At 41.0% G+C, this 26815-nt stretch overlaps 1 protein-coding gene across 5 annotated transcripts in view; it reads right to left on the reverse strand.

Moving 5' to 3' along the window:
- kif1aa (kinesin family member 1Aa) overlaps positions 1–26473 on the reverse strand; it is a 40240-nt gene extending 13767 nt beyond the window's left edge. For 3 of the 5 annotated variants that reach the window (XM_062395426.1, XM_062395428.1, XM_062395427.1), the window contains exons 1-31: positions 26176–26473; positions 24308–24476; positions 17197–17270; positions 16879–17061; positions 16701–16766; positions 16425–16603; positions 15662–15773; positions 15312–15389; positions 15096–15161; positions 14983–15000; positions 14806–14884; positions 14240–14318; positions 13890–14032; positions 11312–11445; positions 10610–10689; positions 10306–10381; positions 9600–9679; positions 8819–8925; positions 8643–8723; positions 8342–8522; positions 8073–8145; positions 7167–7257; positions 6921–7069; positions 6649–6827; positions 6264–6398; positions 1747–1865; positions 1560–1645; positions 1350–1479; positions 491–650; positions 287–377; positions 75–193 (exon numbers count right to left, since the gene is read on the reverse strand). In XM_062395426.1, coding sequence (XP_062251410.1) covers positions 75–193; positions 287–377; positions 491–650; positions 1350–1479; positions 1560–1645; positions 1747–1865; positions 6264–6398; positions 6649–6827; positions 6921–7069; positions 7167–7257; positions 8073–8145; positions 8342–8522; positions 8643–8723; positions 8819–8925; positions 9600–9679; positions 10306–10381; positions 10610–10689; positions 11312–11445; positions 13890–14032; positions 14240–14318; positions 14806–14884; positions 14983–15000; positions 15096–15161; positions 15312–15389; positions 15662–15773; positions 16425–16603; positions 16701–16766; positions 16879–17061; positions 17197–17270; positions 24308–24413 — 3254 coding nt within the window. In that variant the 5' untranslated portion in view covers positions 24414–24476; positions 26176–26473. Of the gene's footprint in view, positions 1–74; positions 194–286; positions 378–490; positions 651–1349; positions 1480–1559; positions 1646–1746; positions 1866–4103; positions 4446–6263; positions 6399–6648; positions 6828–6920; positions 7070–7166; positions 7258–8072; positions 8146–8341; positions 8523–8642; positions 8724–8818; positions 8926–9599; positions 9680–10305; positions 10382–10609; positions 10690–11311; positions 11515–13099; positions 13139–13889; positions 14033–14239; positions 14319–14805; positions 14885–14982; positions 15001–15095; positions 15162–15311; positions 15390–15661; positions 15774–16424; positions 16604–16700; positions 16767–16878; positions 17062–17196; positions 17271–24307; positions 24477–26175 lie in introns of all 5 variants that reach the window. The other 2 variants (XM_062395425.1, XM_062395424.1) reach the window with 2 other exon arrangements.
- Positions 26474–26815: the final 342 nt, after the last annotated feature.

The raw sequence follows: 26815 nt of genomic DNA on the forward strand, positions 1-26815 counted from the left end.
CACACAATTGCTTGTCATTATGAAAACACAACAATATAGATTATGTCTTTGTGCAGAATACATCGTCATAGTACCTGATGACGTCTTTACAGAGAGGAAGGAAAGGCTGTTTCTGGTAGTGTCCAAACACCTCAAACACAATTGGCTGAGTTTTGATGTAGTCAACAAATGATTTAGTAACTTCAACAGCAATCTACCAAAACAAAACAAAAGATGTTTAACTTCCTGACCTCTTTAAACCAGCAGCAAAATATCATTATGCAGGAGCTGTGTGGTCCTGCCTTACATTCTGCACATGGTAGAAGCCCAGAGGAGGGCCGCGGCCTGTGTTTTTCAGGGGTTCAGTAGAGAAGGCCTCATCGTGGCGGTGGATGAAACTGAAATCACATTATCGAAATGAAAAAAATTTACAGATGAAACTGTAGAAGAAATGTGATAAATAGTTACGAAGAATCGTGAAAGTAATTATGCAAATATTTTGATGAGTTACTTGAACTGGCAGAAGATGTCAGCATATTCTGCTGAGATGCTAGACGCTTGCAAGACGGTCACCCTGAAGGTAAAAATGTTACCAATCCTGAGATGCTCCAGAGCATCTAGTGGTCCATCCACAGTGGCCTTCAGAGGATTCTCCGGCTCCTCTCCTCCAGCTGAGAGGAACGAAGAACAAAAATTTGATAGAGATAAGAGGTCTTCATAGGTTCACCCAAACCCAAAGCTGTGCGGTTCAGATCCACGTTTTATACAGCCAGCTGGGTCCAGGTCCCATTCTATTACCACAGGTCACGGGTCTGTTTAACATTATGTTTAATAACTAACTGAGTGGACTTTAGAAGATCTGGACTTGGACATGACAGACTGCAAGTCATGTGTGTGTGGGTGGGTGTGTGTGTGTGTGTGTGTGTGTGTGTGTTTGTGTGTGTGTGTGTGTGTGTGTGTGTGTGTCTATCACCCTAGCATTAAATGGACTTTAATTCTACTTTTCAATAAGCATGAGAAAGATAACAGGTTGCTGTCATTACATTAGGTTAGACACAAAGTTTGGTTTTGACACCCTGTGCATCAAGGTTAGCGGGGTTTGTGCACTAATTCGGGTTTGGGCAAGAATTTCTGGACCTGTGAAGAACTCTAATATAGATTCAAGGTTGTACTCCAGGTAGCCAGTCATCAGTTGTCAGTTAACTCAGATGTGACTTGGAATAATCTTGGTAGGATCATGTCTGCTTTGGAGCAGTGAACAAATTGTATTCTACACAAACACACACACACACACACACACACACACACACACACACAAACACACACACACAACACATGTCTATTGGCTCATAAAATACGATTAACCTCACATGTGTTATTGTTGACCTCATCAGCTGAAGGTCCCATTTCTGAGCTCTGTCCCTCACCCTCCACAATACGGAGCTCCTCCTGTGAAATCCCCGAATGGGACAGCCCGACAGAGCAAGATTCTGACTGGAACTGCAAAAGCAAGTTAAAAAATAGACTAGTGAGTTGGTAAAATGTACCCAAACAACCTTCATATCGAGTTCTATCTCTACCTTTTCATATTGCTGATCCTCGAATGAGATTTTAGCAGTGCCTGACTGCCTCACTCCGGAGCCGTAATCGGGAGCTTCCTCATCCGCTGGAGGGAAACACAAAGCACCTTCACTTCACTCCCTCAAGAAGTCACACGCAGTCTGTCCTTTGTCTCAACAAGAGTGAGGCTGAGGATCCTAGCCTTACCTGATATGGCCTGCACTGCCACCCGGAGGAAGCCCTTTACCTCTCCCTTCTCACTAACGATGGCCACGCGGTGCACGAGTGGAACCGGGTACAGCAGGTTACTTAGATAGACAAATGCCCTGCATTGGGATAAGAAAGAGAGAGAGAGAGAGAGAGAAGGATAAAAAGATTAAAAACAGGCAACTTCAGGAGCTGAGCTACACTTGATAACGTTTACTGGACTGGACAACAGAACACAGAGCTCCAAAGCAACCAAACAGAAGCTGGGACTGCTCTCGCGATGGCCATGGGTGCCCTTTACTATCACTTGTTAGGGATTTACCTATCTACACCTATTATCTACAAATAATGAAACTATTATGGGCCACATGCAGTACTCCTTAAATGTTGTACTATACTAATGAAAGATTGGTGAGGCTAAGGAACATATAAGTTGTAACAATTCTTTTAATCAATAAAACATATTAGAAACTAGATCAATACTAAGCTGGAGAGCAAATGTTTTGTCTTGCCAAACGATTGTACTGCACTAACATGTACAGCTTGAATGTGCCTCTATATGAAAATCCAACACTAAATATGGAATGTTTAGAGCCAATCATAAACACTAGAGGCACTTTGGATTCAGATTTTGATAAGAATTAGATTGTATGGAGGCTAGTAGTGAAAAAGACTACATTTTTCTTGAGAATATAAATTACAGAGGTTTTTCCTTCTTTATTTAGCGTCTAGTTTTAAGCTACAATACATGACCTTGCCGTCAAAGACCACATTTCCCATGAGCGAATAGGGGTAGACATTTAGGGGGTGAGTGTAAAAAAGTGACAGGCTTATGACAAGATTGGTGAGGTGCAAATAAGGCATGCTCAGGACAAAAAAAGGTGAACAAAATTGCTTCCAACCTACAGACTCAAAGGAATCAAAAGCAAATGGAACAGAAATCATCATACCGAACATGGCTCAGCTTGAATAAAAACTGCCAACAGCTTGACATATTGTATGCTACACAAAAAAAAACAATGGATGACATCAGAAATCAAAGAGCACCTCGCCCCATGCTAATTTGTGCAAAACAGGGGCACTTGGTCATCATCAGACGTATTCAAGTAGAAAAAATTGACACAAAAAAAAGGCCAAAATGAAAAGACTTGTGCTCTGGCATGCCTAAAAGAGACAGCTGCAGTAGAAACCAGCTCTTTCATCTTGAGACTTTGAGTCTTTCCTGAACTGCACTTTGCTATTTGATGTTAATAAATTTCAGTCTCTTTCATGCTTATACAGTATGGTTGGATCATTTCGCTATTTGAGTCCTGTGTTAACGCAAATCAGACCTGGGTATACTCCATGAGACATGTCAGGGCTTCTGTAAGTCCTCTGGAAAAGCCACGACTGTACATTTAAACACACGATCGTGAGACACACATCTCAAGCAGCCGTTGAGCATCAACATTGCTTGACCTTTAATGGAAACAAGTGATATGTACTGACCCAGCCCTGGCTGAGTAGAAATGTGATATGAGTGAAAAGCATTAAGTCTTGAGTTTGTGTGTCAAAAAAAAACAGCATAGAAATAAACATAAACAAGCATCTGATTGGAGATTAAAAGAAAGAAAGCAAAAGATAAACCTTAAAGCCCAGAAATGTCTACTCCAGTGTCCACTCAGTAGCAATTCCATTACATGTCACAACTGGACAGAACAATGGAAACTAAACAAAAAGCCAAATGGGTTAAAGGGGAATTCTGATATTTTTCAAGCTGGGCTCTATGTTAATGTGTGTAAAAGCAGCGGCTACAATGTAACCGTATGGGGCAACTGCCTAAGTCCACGAAATGTCCCCTTAAAGGTCCCTTCTTTCACCAATTAAATGGCTGAAATTGAGAAACTGAGTCATTTATTTTTTCATTCTAGCCTCTTATTGGTTAACAGAACCACTTTTACTGGAGATTTCATGTACTGTCGCAGTTGCCCCATAAGATTAACTGTAGCCACTGCCACCATGTCGTGGCTGCCCGTGAAAATAATCCAAGTGAAGAATCCCCAAATTTTGTAAGCGCCATTCATTTGCACACATACATTTATAAACATAGGGCCTAGCTTGAAAAATACCAGAATTTGACAGAAGATCTGTGTTTGTCACCTAAGAAAGAAAAAAACATGTGCTGAAGAAACCCTGATTCAGATTTTATGTAATCATGCACACACAATCCAGAACAGAGTGAGGACTTTGTGAAAACATTCAGCTGTATCTGTATTGTATATAAGGTTTTGCTGATGTCTATCAAGGGAAACAGACCCTGCGTCTCAGCGTGAAAGAGCTAGTTTCCTCCACCAGCATGCTCCTGAAACCTCACCAACCTTCCCACTACACTGAATAATGGTGAGCGGTCGTAAAAGGGATCCTGGCCTTCGCTGGAGCCTCGGCAGAGCTCTCCCTCATCCTCATCATCATCATCATCCTCATCATCATCACCATCATCATCATCATCATCATCATCATCATCATCCTCTCCCCCAAGCTCCAAGCATGGGTCGTCCAAAAAGATATCATCGTCCAGGTCCTCCAACTCCTCCAACTCCTCCTCCCCTCGACCCTCCCGCTGCGAGTCAGCCAGCTCAGTAATTTCAGAGGTGGAGAGGGTCGGGGATGGGGTAGGGTCACTCATGCGCTTGCTCATGCACGTCTTGAAAATAGGGTTTCTGGTGCGGCCAGAGACATGGGAACTAGGTTAGTAAAGGTAAATAGAGAGCACACACTCAAACAAGAAGGGTGGTAGAGCAGTGTATGGAGCGGCCCACTGCAGGAAACCCTCATCATTTTGAACCAAAATCTGTTTATGCTGTGTTGAAGGGGGTTCAAACTGAAGAGTGCAAATCAAGCAAGCATATACTTCACTGTGCACGACCATGAGGCTGACGGATGACCACATGGACAGGTAAAGGCACCTTGTAGCTCACAATTTAATTTCCAGAGGCATTTCCAGGTATCACAGGAGTCAGTTAAACATACAAATGGTCCGGCCGCACTGGGTGCATTTGCAGCGAGTGAAGACTGTGTCGCTGATCTGCAGCTTCTCACACAGGGAGCTTCTGCTGCAGAGCTGCTACGTGAGGTATCTGGTATGACTACTGTATTTCTTCGAATAGAAGTATCTCTGTACTCAACTAAATGCCTGGACTCTAGGATATAAAACTGTGCATCTCCCTGTCCTGCAATAGCAATAAAGGTTAAAACAAATGGATGGATTCAGTCAACATGAACTACAATTTTCACAGTCTATTTTACTCTATGGAGAACATAGGAGAGAGACCCACTGAGACGAGCGTCTCACATGGGCAGTGTGGCTGCTCTAACCTGATAACATGGGCACCAAAAAAGGTTTAATGCTCCACAATGCACATGTGTCGCTCATGCATCCAGTGTGGCTCGGGCATTAGGTTGGGTAATCATGTTAATTCAAAACCTTTCAGATGCCACTGATAGGAAGCGAGTGGCTGTTATATTACTTCACTGTGTAGTTGGTTAATTTATTCATAGATACGTTTTTATAAACTATCAAAATTAACCACATCACTGAAGCTGACTGTTGATTGATTGAATTGTAAAATCAAAACGCCCCCCATTATGTGAGTACTAAAGCAGTACGTTTAAAGACTGCCTTTGGTTTTGTATTAGTATTACAACAAATACATATTCCAAAACTCAAATTTTAACTAAATACCTCTGTACAAATAGATTGCATTGGATGTGTTGCATTTAGCTACATATATATACCTCTTTTACTCACATATTGGAAAAGAGGTGACAAACAACATATTTCAATGGGACATTTTTCACATCGCAGCCTGATATTTGTCCTTGTCTTGCAGGAGCTTAATGACATTAAAGGCTCGAAATAGTAAATATTATGTAACAGGAGCATGTGACTAGATGTAGGACCCATCTGCAAGAGAGAGTGTGAGAGAGATAGGGAGAGCTTGTCAGAGAGGTGGGAGGATGCATGACAGAGTGGGAAAGAATGAAACTGCAGCCTCTGGGTAGGAGAAACAAAGATATATTGTTCTCCAATGCTTCACAGCAGATTTTTCCCATTTAGAAGCTTTAAGTTGGTAGGACAACAACAAGCACAGACTGTCAATGTGATAAAGCTGCAAAGCTGGTATCCAGTAGAAACACAGCAGATCCACAGAGAAATTTGAAAAAAAAATATGTAAGGAAGAAGCTTGATTCACTTGAAAAACAACAGAATTAAAAATGACTTAAGTAAAGAAAGAAGCAGGACATTCATTTATAATTAATGTTGTTGTTCTCTCCATTATTATGGTCCATCACTTGACCACAGGCACCATATGAGGCATTACGGCCAATAGCTGCACATTATTCTGAATAGTCAAGTATGACAAACACTGGGCTTCTGTTTTTATCACTGCTGTCGACATCTGTGCTGTATTTAAGCAAATGAATGGCAGCCTGTCCTATTCATACACTGTATGGGGCCAGTGGAGTTCATCATTTACCTGCCGACCAGACGGAACCAGGGGAAGCGGTCATAAAAGGGGTCGCCTCCAGTCATCACATTTTCACAGTCCTCAGTGGTGTTGGGCACATCAGCAGCACGGTCGTACATCTCCCTCATGAGATCGAGCCTCTGCCTGTGAGGATCAACAGCGATAAACACATGAAGTTATTCATGTATTCAGATGTCTTCACTTTCTGCACACTCTATTATGTTTTAGGTTTAATTGTAAATTGATCAAGTTACCATGTTTGCCCTTAGAGCTACACTGAATATTGACAAAGTAAAAACATATTTTTTGATATTGACAAATTAAATCAACATTCATTCATAAAATTGCAGGGAAGGGTTTTGATTACTCTGCACCTAAATCCTAGCCACTGTACCTTAGTTTTTCTAGAGTCCAATAGTGGGTGGCTCCATTCTTCTGATCCTGCACCTCCACGGCCACAATGGTGCGTGGGAATTGTTGCTTCTCTCTTAATTTAGTTGCCTCTGGGGACAACAGGTCAGGAGGCAGGGGGGAGTAGAGAGTGTCTGTCAACAGCACAAACTGGAACTGGACCTGCAGGGACACACAGAGCATCAGTACGGTCTTGAAGTCCTGTGATAGCATCAAGTGATAAAAGGGAGAATAAATCACAGAAACATATTGGACCTTCTTCTTGAGTTCCACACTGATGGCATTGGCCTCCTTAAGGAAGATAGCATTTCCCCATAGCAGGTCACGCAGGGAGGTGAACTGGTAGCACCTCCACTTACGAAAGCTCCACACAGCTCTCTCTCTCTCCCTCTCCGTCCATTGCACTGTGAGCCACAAGAGCACAAGATCAACTTTTGATGAAGATTTTCTTACCAGAAACAATGACACGCTCAGGTGTGTGAGTCTGATTATTTTCACTACCTTCTTCCTCTAGCTCCTCCTCTTCTGCAGTAGGTTCAGGGTAATAACGGTCCACTTGCTTCTGAAGAGCTTCCAACTTGCTCTCATAATCCTAAACAGTGAATATGTATATAAATGTATAAATACTGTAACTTATATAAATGATTATGACATCACAGCTCCCCAAAAGTGACAAAAAATCATCTTCACAGGCTGCAGTATAGATCATAAATCCTGCCTCCTCCGTGTAAGTAGATGGGACATGGGCCAAATAAAAAAGTTGAATTACACGTCAAATCCATTTTCATCAAAGATCGTCATTTTAGGTAGTTCTTATCAAACTGATGTTCAAGTGTTCATTTGTCTGCTAAGTTTGGTTTTAATTAGTTATTTGATGCTATATACAATGAAACAGTGCAAAATTATGTTTGACAAATGAGACTGACTCACTATTGGTCAAGCACATTTAACAACAGGACCTCGATACCGCAGCTCCACAGCATAATCATTGCTGCACAGACTCTGGCTGCAAATGGTGTCAAAAAGGCAAGATGGCAGCACTTACGGATAATTTACATTAATATTTATACAACGGGAGGAAATGGATGCATTGTCCACCTTCATATACAATCTACGGCTGTACCACATTAACAAGCCATTTAGAAAGAGCGGTCAGTTGAAAAACTGAACTATCAAGTTGGTAAAACCATTTAACAGGGACAAACAGTCACACACTATTCATCTATTATATGTCAACATGGAAAAATATAAATTTTTTACAAATATTTGATATCTTTACTCAATACTGCTGAAACTATCAATGATATCTTGGTGAGATATAATTTTCTTGTAGATTCACAGATTCATGCGAAATGTCAGTGTATTTTCTGTGGTGATGATATTTGCAAAGCGTCTCATTTACTGTACCAGTCTTTGCTGTTCCAGAAGGTTGTTGGTCTCCTCTCTTTCTTTACGATACTGGTCCTCCAACTCATGCAGCCTGCACACATAAACACCAATGAGGCTCGAGAAAGATGATGCATCATGTGTTGGCTATTAAGACATCTATTTACCATAGTATTACTCTTCTTGACCTCCTATCCTACCTGCTGAAATAGGTAGGATAGGGGTCTACAAGATGGTGGTAAGACCCTACTTTCTAGTTACACAGATGCCTACACTTTCTCCAAAAGTACCTCTGTTCCATCTCCTGTTTCATGTCAATGCCCTGTTTGTCCAGCAGCTCCCTCTGGGCAAAGGCCCAGTCCACAGGCTCAGCAGGTGTTTCAGCACAAGGAGTCCTCTCCCTCTCAGCCCGAGCATGCACTGGGTGGTTGAACCGAAATACATGGCTCTTCCCGAGGATGACGCGATTTCCTGTGCGCAAATCACAAAAATCAGAAAGGTGAAAAATGAATATGCACTGCGATGCACTACAAAGGCATAGGGCTGAGTACGGTGCAGCGGGACTGTTCACACTGAGGGAGGCTTACTGACCTGATATGAGGACAGTTGGCTCGGTCACTCTCTTTCCATTGACATACGTCTCAGCTCCTTCACAGGGCTCGAGGACAACCACTGTTTAGGAACAGGGAGGAGAATGTGAGGTCTGTCAGTGTTAATCTCTCATGTACACAAATTAAATCCTGTGGAGCAGGACAAAGAACCCTCACTTTCTCCCGTTGGACCAGCAGAACTGGTGAAGGTGCAGTGCTCGTCCTTGATGAAGTGGCCACTGAGGACGATATCCTGACGACTGCTGGCGTCTAAACGCCCAACCCTAAAAAGACAAAAGTGAGGATATGAAAGCAAGTAATTTATGCTTTTTAACTGATAACTCTTCTTTTTGACAACATGTTAATGCTTCCTCTTTGAAAATTTAGTAAAAATGTAGGTATCAACCTTGTAATTCCACAAACATCTGTCGGCCTTTACGTGGAACGCATATTTCGCAAGCATTTCATCTTACCAGCTTTGCACTTGGCCTACGTATTGTAAATTGCTCAAGAAATTGTAGTAATGAGTTTGGTTAAATTTGAACACGCAAAACTTGAATAAAAATTGAACAACAAGCGAGCAAAAGACTGACAGACTAACAGTCAGTGGGAACTAGGCAGCATCCTCACAGTCTTTGGACTGAGTTGAAAATGTCTTCTTCTAAGTTCTCAGATGAACTGCAGAGTGATCGGCAACTGGATCAAACTGCACGTCAAAATCGCAGCCAGAGGATTTTGATGATCCAATTATTTTCATTGCATCACATCGGACTAATACCGGCAACTCATGTGCTGTTCTCCATTATGTCACATAATCACTTTCTCTTCACCGTTTTGTCTTCAAAGTAAAAGCACAAAGTAGTTTTTTTGTTGTCATATTGAGCTTAGTGGTGAACTTCGAGACTTACGACAAGGAACAGCCCAATTCAAACACGCAGGTTAAGAGTAAAATACCAACCTGGTGATCCCGTCTTTGATGTAGTAAAGCAGGCACTCAGACATCAGCGGATCCTCATTGAGGTTCACCAAATGAGGGGTCTGACACAGAACAAGAAAATGAATTACTCACCGTAGAAATGGTAAATAACATTCAGTATTTAAATAATTTGTAATCTGTATGTTATTTACAATGTAACATATGTACACTGGGCAGAAAGAGGGCAGAAAAGCCATCTCTCCCAGTAAGAGATCAATATCAGTTAAAACCATGCAGTCAGAGTCACTCCCTACAGCTTCACAGCATGGGTATTTAATGGAGTCTCAGCCAGATGTTATAGGGCTTAAGGCAAACAGCCATAAATCACCTAAACGGGGGGACGGCCATTATCTTTTCCCATATGTTTACACCCATTGCTGCTTTCAGTGCAGTTAGGGAGTGTTGGAAGTGAGAAATGAAGTAGATTTAACGCTTAATGAAAAGTAGAAGCCCTTGTCTCATCTGTCTTGGCGGGGCTCCTATTGAAGTGAGATCACTCAGAGGAGAAGCTTTGAACACATCACAGCTACAAACCTCGTTGGGGGAAAACAGCCCCACTGTGTCGATAAATACAGGCTGGGGCATTCTAGGGCTATTGGATGGCTTTGGGGTAAATAAACAATGATTTTAGTCAATCACTTAAATAGTAATAAAAAAATCATAAAGGAGTTTTGGAAGTGACTCTTACCTTCTTAGGTGAGAACACACCGACCGTTCCACCATCTTCTCGCATTGCCACACCCATTTCTGCCAACAAGGCTTCTCTGTAGATGAAGGATAAATGTTTTATACATTTTATCAAATTAATTATTGAATTTTATTTTATTTCCTTCAAGATTCTCAAGTTATCTGAAAAACAGACTAGACATGTCCTTCTTTTTCACATTATGAGATAATTTTTTTCCGGTTCTCTCTCTGTCTTCATGAATTATCTTTTCTAAGAGGGTAACACATTATCAACCGTGATTTTGCTAGTAAAATAAATAATTAACCTTTCCATTCTGATGGCCTCAGTTCGGCGAAGTTTCTCCTCCCAAGTTTCATTGAGTTCAGCAATGATTTTCTCGGTTTCCTGATGTTTCAGAAGACAGTGGTAAATAAAGTCGTTTCAAGTAAAAGCGGTGTTGTTAATTTCTTGGTCAAAAAATCCCATGGGAAGCCCAGAGACAATTATTGGAACAAGCATTGTTTGTAATGATGGATATAGCTTCAATATTAACAACAATTCAGTGAGCAAAGTGTGTGAAGATTCTCAGTGATCCAGGTCAGGGTACTTCCAGGAGTTGTACGTAGTTGGATATAGACAACTCAAGCAAGTCCATTCACCCATGTTCAGCAATGTCAAGGTCCTAAAATCATCAAACAGCCACAGCAATCGTTCACTAGCATGCATACACGCACTGTAGTTTTTTTTGAGTAAGTCCCTCATACATTGTCCTCCTGCTTTAAAAACTCACTGAAACACCAAATCTTTTTTTTAGCTTTTTAAATAATGACACGCTTCTGAGTTTGGGGTTTATGGTGCTGACTATGAACTTGCTACTGAGACAGTTGCAGTTACAAAAGCTTGGTTAATGACACTGGAAAAAAACAATATGCAACAAATAAAACACTTGAAATGCCCAATATGTCAATTGAGAGCAACCACACCGTTTCAGAGCAGAGTTTGTTTGAGTGTGTTATCTAGTGTTCACCTTCAGCCTCTCGATGGCCTCCTCGCTGCCTGGGCTGAACATGATGCGGTCGTGCAGACTGGCAATGGATGCAGCACGGCTGGACAAGGCTGAGAGAGACGGAGAGGGACTCATCCCCGTCATGGCATTGGTCACTGTGGAGAGATCATCCTTTTGATTCACAGCAGGGCCTTTATTGTTATTGTTCGTGTGATCGGATAGGTCTGTCGGCGGGGGCAGAGGTGTGTACAGGAGGTGGGGTGGGGATAAACGATATTAGAGGGATAAAGAGAGGGAGAGAGGCAGAAAGGTAAGGAAGAAAAAAGAAGGGACAGCAGAAGAAAGACAAAAAGGAAAGAAGATATGTGGCTTAAAACAAATCTAATTCACAGAGAGAAATTGTAACTGCTAGCGTACAAGCAAGGGCAGCGCCAATGGAAAGCCACACGCAAAGAGGACCAACTTAAAAGATGCAACAAGGAGGCCATCCAGCCATGACCAAAGAAAATGCAGCTATTGTACGACAACATCAAGCAGAGCATCAAATGCAGGATCATTCAAAAACAAGAAAAAGCAAAAAGGTCTAAATAGACTGTTCTTCTGCGATTTGAGATAAAAAAAACACGAATATGAGACCAAGATTTTCCTTGCTCATTCCCAATCAAGCATCCTTAATAAAATGAGTCATCGGTATGGAAAATAAAGTACGCAAGCTCGTGTGCAGGGACACAATGACTCATTCGTAATAGGGTTGGGTTTCCTGCAGAGAACATTGGGAAGCCAGAAATCCCAATTAAGATTATTATCTCAAAGCAGCGAGATGCACTTGATGCTCACTGTGCTTCTCTAAAATCAGCCACATCAGACAAATGACTGAATGCACAAATCCATTTCCCTGCCAGTATGAACCATACACAGTGATGAGTTTGTTAACATTTACTAATCATCGTTAGTATGTGTTACATAATGTTCCCTGTTTTATGTTCACTGTCGTATTGTAGGCTTGTTGCGGCATCTCGAATGCCTGCGATAGATTCTACAAAATATCAACCCTGCTGCTGCTGCTATGGCAACGCAGAGCAATAGATTGGGAAACAGTATCACACCCATCCATCTGGACCGGCTGCTACCCGCCAAGATGGATCACACACTATCGCCTTCACAGTGCAGTTAATGAAGTCGTGTGCTTTAGAGAGACAGTAAAAATGTACGGCTTGACATGACATGATAACCTCACTGATCCAACATTATGCAAGTGATGATGCTCTGTCTGTGACTGAAGACTGCATTATCATCATACGTTAACTGCACACTCGCAGCCCCTTTATGGCTGCCAACAGGAGGCAACTGAGCCAGACAGAGCCTGCCAGGGGAATAGGAGGCTGCAGTCTCTACATCAGGGATATTAAAGATGAAGGGGATGGAGCATTCGTCGTTATACTGTACACAACCTTCCATGTTGTGTTCTATTTTATTGCTTTATAAAGAGTTAAGCTCTGTCCCATCACAGCTTGGAGGCCATGGACAAATCTCTACAGCACAGTGACAAGACATATGAGGACCTTAGGATTAGAGCGACATCATAAAGTCTGTTTATCAACCTTAGACCTGTATTATGTAATATACACTGTTTTACTGCTTGTTTTTTTATTGCGAATGGCCTAAAACATTCTGCTCTATTTCTTCCTGATAGTGTGGCACTGCAGAGAACATAGAAAAACTACTATTTTAGTGTCACAGTAAGCGCTGATGATGCTAAGCTGCCGCACAAGCAAAAGCAAGAGCCAGAGCCAGAGCCAGAAAACATACATTTCAAACCCTCAATCTCAGGACCAGACCCTCGATATGCTGGGAGAAGAGAGGGAGAGAGACAGAGAGAGGGAGAGAGAGAGAGAGAGAGAGAGAGAGAGAGAGAGAGAGAGAGAGAAAGCGCAACACCTGATGAAAATGACCATTTATTTAAACATTCTCTTGTATTTGATGAAGACCAGAGCTGTGCAGTCAGTATAAATAACTATCTATTTGACTTCAAGGCTCTCAGTGCATATAACACATTTTCATTTTCAATCTCTTCTCGCATTTTTCTGTAAACGTTAAATCTGTGTCCCGTTACAACATGAAATAAAGTGTATCCTTCTTAGTGCCATTCTAGTTGGGCCTGTGATCCATCCTGTCGGTGTCACCGACAGGATGGGCTGAATGCACAGAAGTAGAGCCTGAAGATATATTTCTGTTTTCAGCCTTTTAAACACTAAAATCTGTTAGCTTGTCTTACCAGCTCCAGAAACCGAATAAACAATTTCTATGCTAATCTGCTCGTCTCCGTGTTTGTCTTCCCACTGATGTATTGTTTTAATACTGGTTTTAATTTTGTTTCATGTTGTATCTGAACACATCTGAGCACCTACACATTGTCTGTGAGCACAGGGACAATTAATCTGTAGGTTGTGATGGGAAGTGTTCAGGTTGATTTGAGGTTGTATCATTGAGAGGAATGTGCCCGCTTAGAAAAGACGTTTGTAACCACTGCAATCAGTTTGAAATTCATCTTGAGACAACACCAGTGACCATGTGATGGTTCCAATAAACAATTCCTTACTATCAATGATGTCACCCAGGCCCTGGGAAAGCAGGAGATCTTTCAGACGAGACACCTCCTCCTTCAGCTCGCGCACCAATCTGTTGCTGGGATCCTCATTGATGACGGCGTTGCAGCGAATCTGTTTGGCCCGGTCTGCGTACCTGTGTGTATGAGGGAGGCATCACTGAGCAACATAGTGCACATTCACACTGCAGCTGCATCTGGTGAAAGGTGTTTGACGTGTGAGAAAATGCAAGCTGCTGTAGAAAACGGGTATTATGTAACACTTTGCCCTTCAAAGCTACATTCATCAGCTGTGTGGGAGGGAGCAGATGCAGCAGAGAAGATGTTCGGTGTCTGTGTCCTACCTGAGCGTGCTGAGCGTCTCGTCGTAGTTGATGTCAGCTGGACTCAGAGCAGCAACCATCGCAGTACGAGAATTACCCCCTGACACAACACAGAATCATCAAAATATTAGCATGTCACAGACAGATTATAGCCGTCTCAATTAAGGAGCTGCATCTTTCTGAGGCTGGATTTGAAGACCAATTGCTTCCCCGCAGCATAACTACACTGTCTCATTTTTAAAGTTCCTTCAAATGTGTCCTTCGCTCAGCGAGACATGAAGACTCTAAGGGGCGGATCCTTACTAGCCCAACCTATCCAAGGATTCATTACGCTTCAGACGACCCGTTTATTCAAAGAGGCAATGGTGCCAACAAATCCAAAAATATCAGGCTTCAACTCAACTAAAAAAGTTTAAGGTAGGCATGTTAAAAAACGTAGGAGCATTATAACTTTCTTAATGTGTCTGACGAGCTGGTGACACAAATCTTGGAAATCCTCTGTAAACCAGAGCAACTCGTTTGGATTCTGCCTTCGAGGTCTATGTGGCCCACAGGGAGGCGGATTTCCTTCTATGTTGTGTTCTTACCTAAGTTTTCTCTCAGCAGCCAGGTTAAAACTGAATCTCTGTAGGGGATGTGGTTTTCGACTTTTTTCTTCTTTTTATTCTGTAAATTAAATCAAAACATATTAAAATCTAAATCTATTTGTGAATTAACACATTAAAAGGGAAACAAATGCATTCACCGTAATTTGAACAAATTACCTTATTTCCCCCAGAATCCTAAAATAGAGTAGAAATTCAAATAAAGTTAACTACTTATCCTATATAATATCTGCTTTATCATACAACGTCTAATACATAGATAGCATACATACCACTTCTGCCAAAGCAGAGATGACTTTTCCTAGTGTAGTGAGAGATTTGTTGATATTTGCTCCTTCCTGTGATTGAGCAAAAGAAAAAGAGAATGATATATACATTATAGATATACCAAAAAAACTTTCAGGATTTAATTATAATTGTTTTCCATATAGGAAAGTTAATATGAGAGGTTTTGAGTGTGTAAAATGCAGAGGAGAAAATATTTTCACCTTCAGCCTCGTCCCTTTGGCTCCAGTAGAATCTGCCCTCTCACTGCCGGCCAAATCCACCAAACTTATTTTGCTGACCTACAACAGAAATCCCAAAGTCCAAATTTATAAAAATGCAACACAATAAGTGACAATGAAAAGTGCGATAGCTGTTCATCTTAATTGCAGAGGCAGGTCTCATTAAAAAAAGAGCTTTACATTGTTTCTTTATCATGATGACCTTCAAGCGATCATTGATTTTCCAATTTGCAACAAGATTTAATTCATTGCAATCAATCGGCTTATAGATAAGCAGTGGTAACAGATTGATGTTACACGGTTTCACAAAGGATGTGATTAATCTTCTCTACCTTCTCAGTGGTGTTGTCCGTATCAGCATCGAGGCGTTTCTGAGTGAAGATGATGTTAAAGACGGCGTGAGAGCGGCTGCTAGTCTCGTTCATGTTGGTGGCTGCCACAGTCCTGCACAGTGAACACATTTTTATCAGTTAGTGTGACATGCTGTTTGTTTGCCTCATATTTACCCAACAAGGCGGATCTTGTCATGTGTGTGCAAAATGACCAGCCTTTAATATATTAGTACAGAATATACATTGATTAATATAAAACAAAATTAAAATACTATTAAAAGTGAATAAGGTTGAGTTGCAATAATGAAAATAGCTAAATCAGAGTATTTCAAAAAGTCAGAAATTCTGCACACCAATTACTTCTTCTCCTTCGTCAGAAATGTATTTGATTAATTTGCTAATAATAATAATAATAATAATTAAAACTTGGATTTATATTCTGTGTTTTAACCATTTCTCTTATAATGTTGCGCTTTGTATTTTGCGATGAAAAGTGTTCTTAAAATACAGATATTATTATTATTAATCATAGAAACGTAAGCTGGGGCCAGTTACACTAGTGGTTACACTAGTGGTCAAAATACTTTGTGTAAAAGATGGTTGGGACATTGCAGATGCCAGGAGAGAGTTCCAGAGGGTGGGGGCTACCATCATATGTTTTCAGGCTAGTACGGACAGTAGGTTCAGGTAAGGAATGTAGCTTGACAGGCCGTTTACTAAATATGGGTTGTTTGCTGATAAAAAACAGAGTGAGCTCCATCACCTGGCTTTGTTGCCAGAGTCCATCAGGTCCTGGATGTCGTTGTAGGAGGTGACAGCTAGCTTGGACAGGTCCTCCACGTAGGGTCCCATCAGAGGATGCTCTCTTACACGCAGGTGCCCTTTGTTTTTGGGGTTCAGTAGGTCTCGCACACGCTCACAGTAGATTTCCATGTAGCTCACCTGAACAGATACATAATGTTAGTTAACCCGGGAGTATGACATGTGACGATTCAGGTTTACTATAGATACAGGGGAAAGAGGTGACACCTGTCCTTACCTCCACAGAGTAGGACATGCTGTTGTCTGTATTGTAATTGATTTTATTGAAAAGATCTTCACACAGCTGGAAAAGAGAACATAATATTATGTCCAAAACTGTATCATCTGAGGAAAATTCTGAAGTATCTTTCATTCGACTCATTATCAGTACTGATCATGTGATTACAAAACTCTACCAAAGGAATTATTCCTTGCTGATCCTGGACATCCTGTTTCCCCATCATGGTGTAGGACTTGCCAGAGCCCGTCTGACCGTACGCAAAGATGCAGACGTTGTAACCCTCAAAGGCGTGTAGCAACATTTCCTCCCCAATGTCTCTGTACACTTGCACTTGAGAGGCATAATTGACATCCTCGGGCTGTGGACAGAGAACGATAATCAGCATTGTAAATCTTAGAATCCCATTGTAAACCAGACACAAAGTGATCCACAGTAAAACAAATGTGTGTGTTTGTTTTGGTTGAGGCATGCGTGTGGGCTCAGGAATAGTTACCCCGGTGTGGGACCAGTAGGAGTAATCAAAGTTATAGCTCTTGTTGTCTTTGGGCTGCTTGGGGTTGACAATGGCTGAAAGACAGGACAAGGAACATGGGGTCAGTGGGAGGGTGACAGCCCCACACGTGAAGCTGTAGTTAAGCTGGGTCAGTGTCATGTTGTGCTAAAAGAGCTGAAAAGGCCTTTGTCACCTCTTCCTTCTGTAAAAAATACTCGTCTTTAGCATCTAGGACTGCAGACAGTTTTGGAGAAGAATATTATGGCTATTATATTTCTTTCATTATGGGTTTATATTGCATGTTTACTTACTGTTGTACTTATGGTTCTTATTTCACTATTGACATGGCAAGTTTCTCCCTTTGTGGGACTAATATTCTTTAATCCAATTCTATCTTATCTTCTTAATACAAGAAAGCCAAGAATTGTTTTTCTACACTGAGTGCAGTAACATGGATACATTCATTTTATTTTCGTGTGAAATATAAATCAATAATTCTGTTTCTGTTTACACATTAAAGACATTCTATTTAACAAGCTCAAACAAGCCTCAACCTACAAGGAAATACAAACAGTGACATTTTTCTGAATAGAGATGACATGACAACATCATTTCCTTCCATCTTTTGGACTTAAATTGTGAATGTAACTCTCAACATATAAACTTGCAAATACATGAACAGCTGAGATGTAGATGGCTGTAGCACTCACAGAAAACGACATTGTTGGTTAAAAATCCATCCTTTCTTCCAGCTATCAATTGTAAAGTTAAGCCTAATGGTGGTGCATAGTAAAAAAGCCATGTTGTTTCCAACCAGGATACTGTGGCACAGTGGCCATTTTAGGACAGCTCCGACTCAGCTTGTCAGGCTCATCTTTCAACAGTGGAAGCACAAACATCCACCAGCTTTCAGCTGCACATACTCAAGCTCAGTTATTCTCTGTTAGCTCTATGTAAAAAAAAGTTCTGGGTGTTCCTGCGTTCATCACCTGTACAGTCAATCAAATGTGTCAAAATTAGTCAAATCTACTCACACAAATATAGACTTTTCCCTTTAAATAGTTAAACTTTCTGACACACAGAATCAAAGCCTAAACTATGACAGTTTGTGGTCTGGTAGACTTAGATACCCAGGATGACCAGTGCAAAAAAATATTTTTAAATATATTACATTCAATTTTCAATGCAATTGTATTAGTCTATCACCAGATCATAATATAATGATGCCTATAGATATTAGAACTAACTCTCTTAATACATCTTCATCTGTGCTATGACCCTGTACAAATTAATTTGAGGTAACTATTCATATGATGACACATCTTTGTCTGGTTCATCTATAACCTGTGTTACTGTCATTGTATTTAAGAGCTTCTTACTTAAGACTAACTGATGCTAATAAAGCTGTATTATTACAGTGTTAGCATCTGGAAATGTAACAGTTATCATTAGTTTCAACACATAACATAAAAGAAAACACATGTCGTGTTGATGATACATTTGTTGTTTTAGAACTTTTTTCTGGTCAAGATGTTTAATTTCTGGAATGAGAAGTTTTATCCAACAATAGACATTTGAGCCACACATATTATATCCTTGATGCAGAAAGAGTAGAAATGTATTAAAAAAATATCTGAGATGTGGGGATTAAAAGTGAAATTACATGAATAAAAGTCTTAATGTTATGAGAATAAACAACTTTTCGAATATAAGCAGCTAGGAGAACCTGTGCTCGCCAGAGTTTCACTCCCTCTGCATCCAAAATCTTGAACAAATCTCATTGTTTCTTGAGAAACTACAAAATCCCTTTGAATATCACACAGTTGTATCAAACAATCAAACAGTCGACCACTGGCAAACATTTTCTCTTCTACAAAAGAGGCAATTCGAAAACGCTTTCATGTTTTTTCCTTCAGAACAGACTCAGTTACTTAAGTACTAATACTAATAATATTGTAATATTTTTGTATTCTATAAAATCTCAGATAGTGTTTTCCCTGGAGTGTCCCTAACAGTCGTGGAAACGTCCAACCAGAAATAAAAAACTTGTGTAATTAGATGTGAGGGCTTTCCGACATTACAACTATATAGTAATCAAATACATAATCAAATACATAAATGCAAAAAAAAATCTATTGCCTCTATTATACTTATGTTCTGAAATCTAAGACTTGTTATATGAACACTAAAACACTTGGTGAACACACCCAAGAACAATATATCTGGTGAACTCTGGTGATGCTATGAAAATGCTTCCTGCAGGCTCCCAGAGCTCCAGACACTACTTTATCTGCTAATGCAACTTCGATCGATAACAGAGGAAAAGACCCAGAGCTAAGTACACGCCCGAGTGTACACATGCTTATTTCCTCTGTGCACTGCTACTGTGTTTCCAGCTATGAAATGTAGGCCAGCAAGTTTGAGTCAGGTTTCCAGTTTCAGGCCCATTCCTCATCCATTCCTCCAGGCCCGGTTTACTGGACATGTCCAGGAATATGAATGTATAGATGCTCCACAGCTTTCACACTGTGCTCTGTGATCTGTGTCCAAGTCCTGTATCCAGCACTTAAATAAATGACGTTTGTTGCTAACCACTGCAGCTTCAAAATCAATTTCACTAATCAGTTAAGATGTTTCCCACCCTGATCACTTCCGCCGCTGTCTTCAGCCACAAATGGTCTTCTACATTATAAGGAATTCTAGTTATAACTAAATATTGATTTAGAATCTATCAGCAACCAAGAAATGGTTATTAGCTGTGACTTCGCTCGTCACATTTTCTGTATTGCTGATGGCGTATACCCTTTTGACTGTTTCCTTTGAACTCTGGTGTTGAAACTTTCCATAACAGACACTCAGCACCTGGTGTACCTGATCAATTTCCAAACGATAGACGGTTTCTAAAACATGTTTTGCCTCTATATAGCATTGTACATATAAGAGTACCTTATTAAATCTTGATATAGGTCCCTCAAGGTTCTAGCTACCATGTGGTGAAACATCGAAGGGTTTGGTTAGCTTTCCTGGTAAATAAAACTGACAGAGTTCAATGAAATCTGAATTAAATCCAGTAAACAGAATAAAACCATAAAATAAACCAATTTTAAAATTAGATGTGTACTACTTTATCAAACCTTAACCCTGAAATAAGAACCTCAGTGGGACAGCAAAACAGACCAGCATCCTCTCATCGCTTACTCATCTTTGACTGAGCTATGATTCATACAAGAAGCCCCCCCCCGGTCCGGAAAGAAAAGTGCCTTGCTCTCAGATAAGGTAATTACTGAAGAGTGGCAGTTATTGGCAGAGGGTTACCACGGTCGTACTGTTTTTTTAAATTGCACTCAGTAGGGGTGATGTTCTCAGTGGTTCACAGCTTGTGTGTCAGGGTCCTTTCCACCTGAGGTCAGTTTCAGCTGAGCCTTAAGCACAAAGAGCATCTTCATCATACTCCTCTTTAAAATCTGTCTTCTCTTTTTATGATGGAAACACTTGTCAATAGCTAGGTGCAGAGTGTAAAGATGACGTCAAGTCTGGACGCCACGCACGTCACGAATGCCAAATATAATTGGAAAAGATACAACAGCCCCTCTGTCCTCTGATACCGCATCACCGGAGGTGGGAAGGAGTGTGTGCACATATCTGCTATATCCACACTTGTATCAGCATGATGTTGCATTTACTGGCTTCTGCTGGTGAATTTAATTGTAAAGCCCTGACTTATCTTCACAGCAAGTGAATCAGACATATCGAAGAAACAGATCGATCAAGAGTCATTAGATTCTCTTCAAAGGTTTGAGGCTCTGACCTGATTTTAAATGTAAAATTTCAACCTCAAAATAAGATTTTTTTTCTATTAGAGATAATGTTTTTTTCTTTAAGAAGTATAATTAATGGTTCTAAGGACATAGGTTGTTATATGCTCTATCGATTTTTGAGGCCCTTGTGGCAAATCTGAGACTTTTGATATTGTGCTATATAAAGTCATCATGACCTGACTAAAGAAATTAGGGATTATTCACATTGAAGAAGCTTGGACCAGTGAATATTTTTAACTTGATGGTTACCAATATACCGGTTAATGGAACAGCAGTGTGTCCTTTACCCTGACATATATTACCTTTTTCCCCATAATTTAATTAATATTTCTGTAATTTCACATTTTCTGATATTTACTACATTAGTTTTTCTTGGTTTATTAGGAAAAAGACAAAACAAGTTGAATAGTTATAAATTACAAGACTTATTTCCAAGGGATAATTCAGGATTATTTAAAAGATTTACTGTATATGTATTTATGGAAAACATCCTTCATGAAAAACGTGTGTCAATTTATGTTTGACTGAACTTAATATCAGACTCATGGCCTATATAATCCAATAATTAATATATTAGAATTTTAAAGATTTACTTTGATGTAATTATAACTAAGAATATGTCCCGGGCTGGCCCCGATTTTTTATGTTAAACTTTTTTCTCAAACTTCATCTCTGCTCATCATTATCACTTTCATGATGCCTGGATCTCACATTATTTATCCTTATGGTTGTGGTGATTATCTGCTCTGCTTTGATTTTAGCCGTTACTCCATCATATTTTCAGCATCCTATTATGGGACAGTCCATGTTTGTCTGTGTCATAGCTGCTGGGTCTTCATAATTGTGACTGAGTGATGCTGGTCAGACTGTTACGGGTGACCTGCCCCAGTCAATAGGAGAGAATATGTGGCTGTGTCAGCAAGTCGGACCAGGGGGATGTGAACCCACTGACAGAGGCTGCAGGAGAGCCACATTCACACTATTTATGCTATTTTCAGCAGCAGAGGCCGCACTAGTTTCCCATGGTATGTTGTCTAGTGATATAGGTTGGTTTAAGTCTAGACGACACAAATCTTCACAAGAGGAACTGTAGATGTCTATGTCGTCCCAAAATCAACATGATAGAGCAGAAAACATTGTGCTCATGAGTTTTGAAATTAAACAAAGTTGCATGATTCCAGTCAATCCTCCCAAATAAAAGCTGCATTACAGACATTCATTACTCATTAAACTAGAAGGTTACTCAGTAGAGCGCATATTTCTAACAAGGCCCGACAGTCCCCTTAAAAGAATCAAGCTGCATCACATTGCACATTATATAAATATTCATTTCTAAATATATTCCCAGGGCAATCAGTGAAAAGTTGGAAAAAACACTATCTCACAATGTTTAAGAAAGCGACCAAAATTTCCCAGATCATTCCACCAAGTTTCATAGTAATTTGTCCAGTAGCTTTTGCTTAATCCTTTTTTTTTGTAAACCAGATGCAAAGTTTTCTGCTGAAAAACAAATGTGGAAACTTCTACAAACTGCTTGCACCCAGTAGCCCTCTAGAGGGAGGCCCATAACTCCTCCGGCTCAGTCCCCTGCATCTTAATTAAGGTCAGCGTGGGATAGAAGATCTCTCAAACAGCAAGATTACTGACATTCTCCTGCTTTGTGGGAACCGGGCTATTGACCCACCCATGAGTGTCAGACAGCACAAAGCAGAGAGGGAGACAAACACAAAAAAACCAAGAACTCTTTCTTCTTCATCCTTTCCTCAGCCCAGACTAGAGAAAGACAAAGGGGCATTTATACCCTGCCTCAGTGGCCCCTCCAGATACTGCAACCAATGGGCTTTTTCCTGACATCAGTCTACTCACATCCTCCATCTCAAATCCAGAGCCACTGACTTGGTTGTTTTCTCTGCTGAAAAACCGGCAGTCCACTGAAAGTGGCTCAGTTCTGGATTTAGTATAAATTCTGAAAATAAAAATTTATTCTAAAAATAAACACTTTTTAACATTAAGCTGGGGAATATTACAGCATATTAGAGATAACTGGCCAACGTAGCATGAAGTTTAACATAGGCAAAAAAACCTGTATAAAGAATTTTAATTCAGAAAGCGGGTCTCCACAGAAATCAACACAGTGAGAAACAGAGTCTATGATCTAAGCTTATACAACAATGCTGCTGTACAGTCAATCATTCTGAGTAAGGTATTACTCATTAACAGACAAAACTATTTAGGATGTCTAAGCTTAGACAGTGTTTCAAGAATTAGTTTGATAGGGAACTAAATCACAAAATAAAGCAAATCATCAAGGCCCAAAAAAAGCCACCCAGCTTGTTGTCTAGTCACCCGTGACATGAGGAAGGAGGGGTGAGATGGCTAAATTAGGCCAAACAGTAAATATTTCAGGAAGCCTCATCCATTATTGATGAATGGCTTTACCTTGCAAAGCAGACTATCGTGTGTCTTTCCAGTCTTCGCTCAACCAGTCCTCACTCTGCGCACTCCATAACCTGAGAAATGTGGCCTGCTCTGAACTACGTTAAAACTTAAAAAACAAATACTGTAGATTCTGCTGAAAACTGACACTGTCATTTCCTGATGAGGATTTTACAAAGGCACAATAATCAAGTTTCTTCCAAATCTTCTCCACCATTGTTGTACTTATTGTATAATTTCCATATGTAGTAGATTTGAATAGAAAGTGTATAATTATAAAATGTTGAAGAGGGAGCCATTTTTTAATCTGACTTAATCTGATGCATGAATAAATAAAAGGGGGCTTGTCCTACATAAATATCAGGTCAAATTTGCAGGGAGATTATGTCGCCTGTACTGTGATGCTCAAGAGATTTGCAGTGCAGGTGATTTCAATTTGATTTCTCCTCGATTACTCTATTTAGTGACTGAAAACATGGACCCTGCAGTAAATACACATTTGTCAGTCCTTTCCTGATCTCAAAGTCTCCATCTGAAATTAAAGACTCTCAGTAAAGGTCCAGCTCATATCACCTGTCTAGTAGGCCTTGCTGGTTTACCAGAGATTTGCACAGTCACCCCAGGTCCTGCGCAGAGGAAATTTATCTTTTCAATAATCCTTCTAGCTGTAAAAGATTGAGCCTGTGCCTTCTGTTTGGAGAAGTGTCCCCCTGCTCAGGCTTACATATGACTAGGCGCCAAACAGTTTCTACATGTTTGTCACGGCAGTCAGTAAAACAGACACTACATGTGGATATTTTCAAACGGAGTACAGGGGTAACATATTTCAGAAAAGAACTTGTGGTTAGAGAACTTACTGGTGGTGTTTCCAGTCATCTGAATGATGCATTTGCTGTCCTTTCCGATCTCCCTTGAATTGAAAGGGCGGACACGCACCGCCACCTTCACAGAGGCCCCTGACATGGTGCTGTCTTCCTAGCACCCACGGGGTGCCTTCTTTAAAGCCCTGGTGTCAGTCCTGCAGGTCTGTAGAGGGTAGAAGAGAGTGAATCCTAATTAATGTAATTATTACAGTTTAACATGTTATGTTATGACATATATCTTTTAAATATGTTTGCTATAAAAAATTTAGGGGGCTGAGATTAACACCTTTCAGTTGCCGTGATCAGCACAATGGAGGACGGCAGCCCTGTGCGGCTGTAACGTGGAAAGACCATGCATGGTCAGCTACAGCTAAGAGATACAGATGATAAAGCTAGCTGCAACAAAAGAAGTGCAGCAACAGCTAAATGTCAGGTTATTTCCCAGGATGACAATGGCAATGAAACCAGCCACAAATCCAGGGCTCGGCTCCGTTCAGCCGCTCGCTTTCACTCACAACCCGTAAGTCGTCCCTGTCTCCTAAAAGACTGCATGTGAACATTAAATCACTGTGTGATTTTAGCGTGTGCTGGAGCTACCATGACTCATCATCTTAGGCGATCCAATTAAAATGGTTTAATGTTTTCATCAATAACTCACTTTAACAGTGAGAAATATGATACAATTAGCTTTCACTGCACGCCTCAGGTCAAACTGCAAATATTACTGTTATGTTATTATGAATAAAAAGATCATCATTAAAGAATAAGAACAAGAGTGGATATCTTTTTTGTGCCTTAATTTATGATGCAGATGGTTGACTGTTATATTAGTATTAATGTTCCAGTGGCTTGTGACTCAGATGTCCAATCATCCTCATCCTCATCATCATATGCTGTGTCACCCTGCTTCCTGGTTTAACCTCCGCAGCTGGCACCTCAACGCACTCATCTGAGAGACGTATGCAGGTTGACACTGATCCAATAGAAAAAGAGCAGCTGTACAATAAACCAAAGTACGATTAGAAAAAAAACAGGCTGAAAAAATGAAAATATGAAAATAAGAATGGGAAAATGGAAAAATCCAGTATCACGTTTGTTTCGACAGGTGACACGACGATGAACTGCCTCCAGCCTGTCTTGTCTTTTGTTGCATCCCCACCCACATGCGAGCAATTCTTCCATTCCGATCTTATGTGACTTCATCCACATAATAATGTATTTGTCGTCTACGATTCATGGATCATAATCTGCACAGGCACAGACCAATCAGCTGATGATGCAGCTCGGATGGGCGGCCACCATCTTCCCGGTGACAAAGCCAGGCTGTAATGTAATAAAGCATGCTGCTGTGCACTGGAGGACAGGTCGATATAGTGTTATCATATTGCCCGTAAAAAGATATAGCCATACGTATACATGTAATAAATGTAGAGCTGCTGGTTCTTTTAACATGACGAGGAGGAGCACCAGATGGAGGCCTGTGTGTTTCCCGGCTACATGTGATGATTCACAGCTGTCATTTCTCGAAAATTACTTATTACGTCATTTTTACAGCGTTTGAAACGTCATGTCTTCACTAAAGCTCCGTATCCAGCTCGCACCCATCGTTACAGTCTTTGTTCATTCCGCCCACACACTTATAAGACATTTCACATGATAAACAGACAAGATGTCAGTGTGCAGGGTGTGTGACAGTGCAGCTTTAATGTCAGTGTTCCTCCAACAATGACAAGCCTCCTCAATGGCCGCACCCAGAGCCCGTGTCCTCCCGGGGGCTCTCACACTGGGTAAATAAAGACAGTGTCATTAAAGCTGCATTACCGGGGGGGGGGGGGGACGCGGGGAAAAAGCAAACAACCTACCTCCGCTACCGTGAACCGCAGCGCGTCTGTTGTGCTGCCGCCGTCTGTTCTCAGTCTCCAGCACCGCAGCTGCCTCCACCTCCGCCGGTCTCCTCCAGGTTCTCTCCTCCGCCGCTGCTGCCGTCGCTACCAGCCGCTGCTCTCCATGAGGGGCCGAGGTTGAGGTTCGTCCTATGTGCTGCCCAGCCGCCCTCCTCTGCCCCGCCCTGCCCTGCCGGTGAGGAAGGTCGCTGGTCGGCCGGTTTGTTTGTCTCCTCTCGCTCCTCGCTCCGGGGCGGTCAAAATGGCTCTGTTGTCTCCCTCCCTGTCTCTGAAAAGGATGCTCTCCAGCTCCACTGAGCCGGTGACATCACCAGCGAGGGAGGTAACAGCATCAATGCAGTAGTGGGACGAGAAGGGAGGAGGGAGGAGGAGGAGGAGGAGGAGGGAGGAGGAAGGAAGGAAGGTCAGTACCGCTCGGAAACACCTCATATAAGATCTGCACAAGTCTATGTAAAAAATCTAAATTAACAATAATAATACAGGAATATATTGATAAATATGGTAAAAGCAGGATGTTGCACACAACTGGATGAAAAATGTGTGTGTTTGTGTGTGTGTGTGTGTGTGTGGAGGAGGGGGGCCCTCAAAGAGGAGTGTA

This window comes from Platichthys flesus, chromosome 9 (genome assembly GCF_949316205.1).
Source record: "Platichthys flesus chromosome 9, fPlaFle2.1, whole genome shotgun sequence".
Taxonomy (NCBI): Eukaryota; Metazoa; Chordata; class Actinopteri; order Pleuronectiformes; family Pleuronectidae; genus Platichthys; species Platichthys flesus.